Source organism: Alexandromys fortis, unplaced genomic scaffold (genome assembly GCF_014885135.2).
Source record: "Alexandromys fortis isolate MF-2015 unplaced genomic scaffold, M_Fortis_MF-2015_v1.1 scaffold_50, whole genome shotgun sequence".
Taxonomy (NCBI): domain Eukaryota; kingdom Metazoa; phylum Chordata; class Mammalia; order Rodentia; family Cricetidae; genus Alexandromys; species Alexandromys fortis.
The window spans coordinates 4171328-4177327 of NW_026067932.1; the positions used below are offsets into that span (position 1 = coordinate 4171328).

Sequence of the window (6000 nt, forward strand, 5' to 3'; positions counted from 1 at the left end):
GTGCCATGGCCACCCCATGCCTAGGAGGCAGCATTCCACAACACTCTACCCTGTTCCGAGACTCTTACATTCTCTCTCTCCTCTCCTCCGTAATGTTCTCTGAAATCCACTAGAGACAGATGTCCCATTTATGCCCAAGCATTCAGCTGTCGCTTTTCATCAAGTCTCTGTGGTTACCTTTGCTTCCCGCAAAAAGAAGGCTAGCTTTTCTACCTGAAGGGGACAGCAGCACTAATGTATGAGGATGAATATAACTATTTAGAAGTTTATTAGAAGGGCACACTGTGTCCATTTAGCAAACCCAACAGGAGCTTCCACATTCAGGCCTATGCTTCTACTGCTTCAGGCTTTTTTTTTTTTTAAATTGGGTTTTGAGTATCAGATGTGAATTCTTTCCTGCATAACAGGTCTCAATTCTGAGCAGAAAGTGGTTGGCCACCCCTCTGACAGAGTTGCCACTACTGCGCCACCAGACATGTCTTATATGGTGGGTCATTTGTGTAGCACACAGTCTGTAGCTGAGTAAGACTGTTGACAGTTCTTGCCCAGCCTCTAGCCTAGCAACTTCTGGTACATCAAGGGCTAGCCAGTAGGGAGGACACTTCCATTTGACTTCCAGCTTTCTTTCTCTGTTGCTATGACCACAACATATAGTACCTTGATCAATAGAGTCTCCTATCTAGTTCTGGTGCACAACCAACTGCAATGAAAACTGCCTGTATTGCTTTTGGAGCCATGGGGAGCCCTCTGTAGACTCCTGGGGGCAGGTAGCCTTCCCCTGAACTGAGGCTGTCATTTATAACCTACGGCTTCTGGAACAGCTTTATCTTCCCGCATAGGCTACCTCCATTAAAAATCATTTATTATTACTTTTTAAATTCGTTTACCAAGTATCATGTTTTCTGATGGATGTATCATCCAATCTTAGTTTTATTGGGCCGTGCTCCTCACCTCCCCAGTCTCTCTCTTTTCTCCCTACCGGCTTTAAACCCTTTTACCCCGAACCGTCCCCCTTTGACTTTGTATCACTTGTGTCCTACTCCCACCACCCCACGTTTAAAGCCTCTTAATCCACTGTGATGTATCTCCTAACTTACCATTACTTTCCAAGTCTCGCTCATGCGCGGCTGGTTAGTTCTGCCGCAAAGGGCTGTTCCTCATATGTCTAAAACCGTATCACTCCGTGGTCTCTCTCTGGCGTTTTTATTTGCATTCCCTGTCTATTTGACGGTGGTCGTCTTCTGCATGCTCTTCCTTCACTCTTCTTTCCCTGGAGGCATTTGGTGAGCTCGACTAGACGGCATTGTTAATGTAGAGCAGGAATAGAGGGCGTTTAAGACTCACAGAGTTAAGGCACAATTCCTGTCAATATCCCGACCTTGAGATGAGTTTATCCTCAATCATGTCCTCTCTCTTCTCTGTCATAGATGCATCCAAGAGCAGCAAACCCCAACTGTGAGATAAAAAGCAGTCATTCCTCACCGTTTCCAGAGTCCCAAAGCCTGAATACAGCCCATCTTCCCCCTCTGTGGGAAAGAAATCAAAGCGGCTATCACAAATTCAAAGTTGAATGCACTTAAAAAGAGATGACTGTGCCCTCAACCCTGGCCTTTTCTGTTTTCCCTGCATCATCTCTTCTTTGTGTGCTCACCTGTCTCTTTTTTAAGTCTCTACTCCTCCCTCTCACATTTGCTTTTGGTAGCAATTCCTTCTCCCTTTCTGCTTCTTTTACCTTTTCAACAACTTTTTTTTTCTATTCTCATGGTATCCTTGTTTTTCTGAACTCAAGTCTCTTCCTATATTAAAAATATTTATTGCCTTGGATATAAGTTGGGAAATTATAAAACTGTGTAGTAAAATTTAGAGGGTGATAAGTGCTTTCAAAACTGGGAAGATTTGGCAAGGAATTGTTTACTAAAAAAAAAAACTAATCAAATAATACCCGGTCTCCCGTAGTGCAGTTCATTTCTGGATTGGGATCTGCTTCCCTCCCATGGGGAACCCCTAGCTGCCTCCCCATAATCATATATAATACGTATCACTGTGCTCAAAAAGAAATGAGACTTTTTCCTCCCAAAACCTCAGAAATTGAGATTTTTTTTCCTGAATAATTGAGCAACTGCAGCAATAAAATAGTGTGTTTTTATTTCTCATTAAAAAAAAAAGAAACTAAATCTCAAAGGTAATTGCTCTTGGTGTTTTGTGCTGCATTAATTGCTGGAAAGGTTTTGTTTGACATTTGCAGTGCATAATTGTAGAGAAGTGTATTATGTTCAAAGTCATTTAAAACCAATTTCAATCTTTTGCAAAAGTGATTGCTGGTTGGAGCTTCTAACTGACCTGCCGTTACATGTCCCCCAACCAGACAGAAGCACCAAGCAATTTCTGTTTTGTGTTACATTAACCTCAAGAAGAAGCCTCATGGCAAATGAGACATCTACAAAATACAAAATTTGCTCTGAGACAGTAATTTGACTCATCTGGATCTGCTGGCTCAGGCCTATAATCCTAGCTACTCAGGAGGCTAAGACCGTAGGGTCAGAAGTTCAAGACCTGCCTCAGCTAGTTGACAAGTTAGACACTAACCAGCTTAGGAAGACACAACTCAAAATAAACAGTGAAAGTCAGAGACATCAGGAGAGAGAGTGCAGTGGTGGGGTTCTTGCCTAAAATGAACAAGGCCCTTGGTTCGATCCTCAGTCTAGAGAAGGTAAAATAATCGTGGGATCTCACCCTTTGGCATGCAAGGCGCACATGCAGGAATATACTTCTGGTTTGCATTGTGATCTGGAGCTGTTCCAATATCTAGGGAAAGCCATCCCCTGTTTTGATGGGTAGTGGCACCATCAAGAGGGATGCTGGTAGCCTATGGCCACTCACATATCCACAAGACTTCAAGAATTAGTGGGCTATGGCTTTAACTCTAGGACAAGAACAATACAATGAGAGGAGAGCGCCTGGGTTTACTCAGTAGACTCCGTGCTCTCTAAAGGCCGAGAGTCGTCAGGATTTTGTTCTCATTCAGCAGTGTCCCATCTAACATATGAGGCCCGCTGTACGTTGCCAGGGAAAGATCCCAACTGAAGACCTTGCCGGTGATGCTGATGCAAATGACTTGGAGCTAGTTAGATGGCATGCACATACGTCCTTTGACAGAAGCTCTGCAGTTTTTGATAGCATGTTTGCTGGGATATTTCAGATAGTCCTCACACACGTAGGTTGTTATTACCTTTTAAGGAGATAGTTAATTGGACTTGAACTTCTGTGTACTTAGAGATGTGACCCCTTGCTTTGGGGTCACGAATGGCATGATCTCGGAAGTATAAGTTTCTGATAGCATGTTCAAGGTCCAGTAAAATTAGGAAGCTAACGCCATGGCTAATATTGATGGCCAACTTGATGGGATTGGGAATCACCATGCAAGCAAACTTCTAGGCATATCTGTGAGGGACTTTCTAGATGAGAATGATTGAAATAGAGACACTCGTCTTAAATAGGGGTAGTACCATCCCATGGACAAGGGCAACTAAGGAAATAAAAAGAATGGGCTGAGTGAGCATCAGCATTTATCTCTCTGCTTCATGACTGAGGCTGCAGGGTGGACCCGCTGCCTCCTGCTCCTGCTACCACGCCTTCCCCTCCAGGATGCCCGGTCCCCTCGGCATGCCCGGTCCCCTCGGCTATGATGAGCCTGTCCTCTCTTCAGTTCTGAGGAAACTCAGAAATTTTAGGACGCTAATAAGAAAGGTAGCTGATATGACTGGGTAGACCGTGTTCTTTGTACAAAGTGGTTTATTCTGCGAATGTAGAAATGGGATACTTGTGTAATGTATCCTACAGTTAATGTTTGACAGAATTTGATTACCAGTCTATTACGCTGATAAGTGATATCTTAGAGAATGTCTCTTTTCTCCTGGTAGGTTCTGCCTCTCCTTGCATTGTACCAATATTTTGTGACTGTAATTTGCCAAGACATCGTAAGAAATCTAGAAGCAAGAATCCTCAAGGTATGCTACAGGCTGCTAATACCTGAGACATTCTTTCTCTTTTAAGGACACTGCATGAACTTGATTCTAATTCTTACAAATAAGCTGTTAATGACATGGCAGCATACTGATATAAAAATAGTGCTGTTCGGGCCCAGGAAGATGACCCCGCATCACACAGACAGCCCCCCCAGAGAACCTAAGCGCATTTTCCCACCCCCACTTTGGGCAGCTCACAGGCCCCTGTGTAGCTCCAGCCTCAGAGGGTCGATGATGTCCTCTTCTGGCCTCCATACATAGATACATATTTATAAATTAAAACATACACAAGGAATGGAGTTCATTCAGTGGCTCAGAGCGCTTTCTGATCTCTCAGGGGATGCAGGCTCAGTTCTCAGAACCTACATGACAGCTTACATGCGTCTGAAACTCCAGCTCTAGGAGATCCAACCACCTCTTCTGGCTTCTGTGTTCTCCTGGATGCATGTGCTGTACACAAACTCATATAGGCACGCACACACACATGCACACGCACATGTGTGCATACACACACACATACACACACACCAGATAAAATTTTTAAATATTTAAGAAATCTTTTAAAAGTAATGCAGTAGCCATAGGTTGACTGCTGAATGTCCCCAGGTCCTTGTGTTTGAAGAGAGCCTACAGCTGGTGGTGATGGTTTGGGAGCTTGTGAAACCTTTAGGATGTGAGGCAGAGGCAGTAGGCCTGTGGGAGTGGGCCTTCAGCATGCCCTGGCTCCCACCTAATATGTCTGCTCTTCAGTCAGCACCTGCACCCAGCATCCATACCTAGCACCTATCACACAGCACCCATACCCAGCACCTGCACCCAGCACCCATACCTAGCACCTATCACACAGCACCCATACCCAGCCCCTGAACCCAGCACCCATACCCAGCACCTGCACCCAGCACCCATACCCAGCACCTGCACCCAGCATCCATACCTAGCACCTATCACACAGCACCCACACCCAGTGACCTGCTCACAGCCCTGCCACATGAAACCTTCTACCCGTGCATCCTCTCTGACATGATGGACTGCGTCCTCTCAAACTCGAGTCAGTCATCCCTTCCCCACGTAAGTTGTTTCCTGTCAGTTATTTAGTCGTCTCAGCAAGAAATGAAGAAAGCATAGCACCCACCAATGTAATAAAGTATAAGGGATGGTCCATGAAGCTTTAGTGCAGTGGTTCTCAACCTTCCTGATGCTATGACCCTTTAAAACAGTTTCCCATGCTGTGGTGATCCCCCAACCATAAAATTATTTGGTTGCTACTTCATAACTGTAATTTTGCTACTGTTATGAATTTCAATGTTTTCCAATGGTCTTAGGTGACCCCTGTGAAAGATTCGTTCAATTTCTAGAGGGGAGCAACCCACAGGTTGAGAACCTCTTCTTTAGATAGTGTTGTGCTTGGGCCACAGCAAAGAAGGAACAGCTACACTTGGGAACAAGACTTACCCAGCACCAGGCAGCCTGGAATTCCCTACTGAGAGACTGGCTTCCTGGCATTGAGCAGTGTTTTGGTTTCTGAAACTCGATTCCTAGGGGCTTGCTGTGTACTTCATGGTATACAATGTTTCTTTGATCTGGTAATCGATTTAACAAGAGCAGAGAGTCATGTCCATAACCCAGGGCCTCAGCTGTTTTCTGTGCTTTAGAGACTCAGGTGCTCTCAGCCTGACCTCCACATAGCATGGGGACCCTAAGGATCTTGGAGGTCCTCGCCTTCTTCCCCAGTTGCCCGTGTTGGGTGTTTGCCCCTTGGGTAATTTTTTTTCTGTACCTGAACCATTTAAATCATTTTGATATCCCGCAGTGTTCCTTATTCTGTACCTCCTGAGTGTTAATGTGGAATGCAACCTTTCCCTCCCTCCCTCCCTTCCTCCCCCCCTCCCTCCCTCCTTCTGTCCCTCCCTTTCTCTCTCTCTCTCTCTCTCTCTCTTTCACACACACACACACACACACACACACACACACACAC

At 45.1% G+C, this 6000-nt stretch overlaps 1 protein-coding gene across 1 annotated transcript in view; it reads left to right on the forward strand.

Moving 5' to 3' along the window:
- Cfap54 (cilia and flagella associated protein 54) overlaps positions 1 to 6000 on the forward strand; it is a 251916-nt gene that overhangs the window by 142765 nt on the left and 103151 nt on the right. The window contains exon 46 of the mRNA XM_050145787.1: positions 3921 to 4007. Within this exon, the coding sequence (XP_050001744.1) occupies positions 3921 to 4007 (87 nt within the window). The remainder of the gene's footprint in view (positions 1 to 3920; positions 4008 to 6000) is intronic.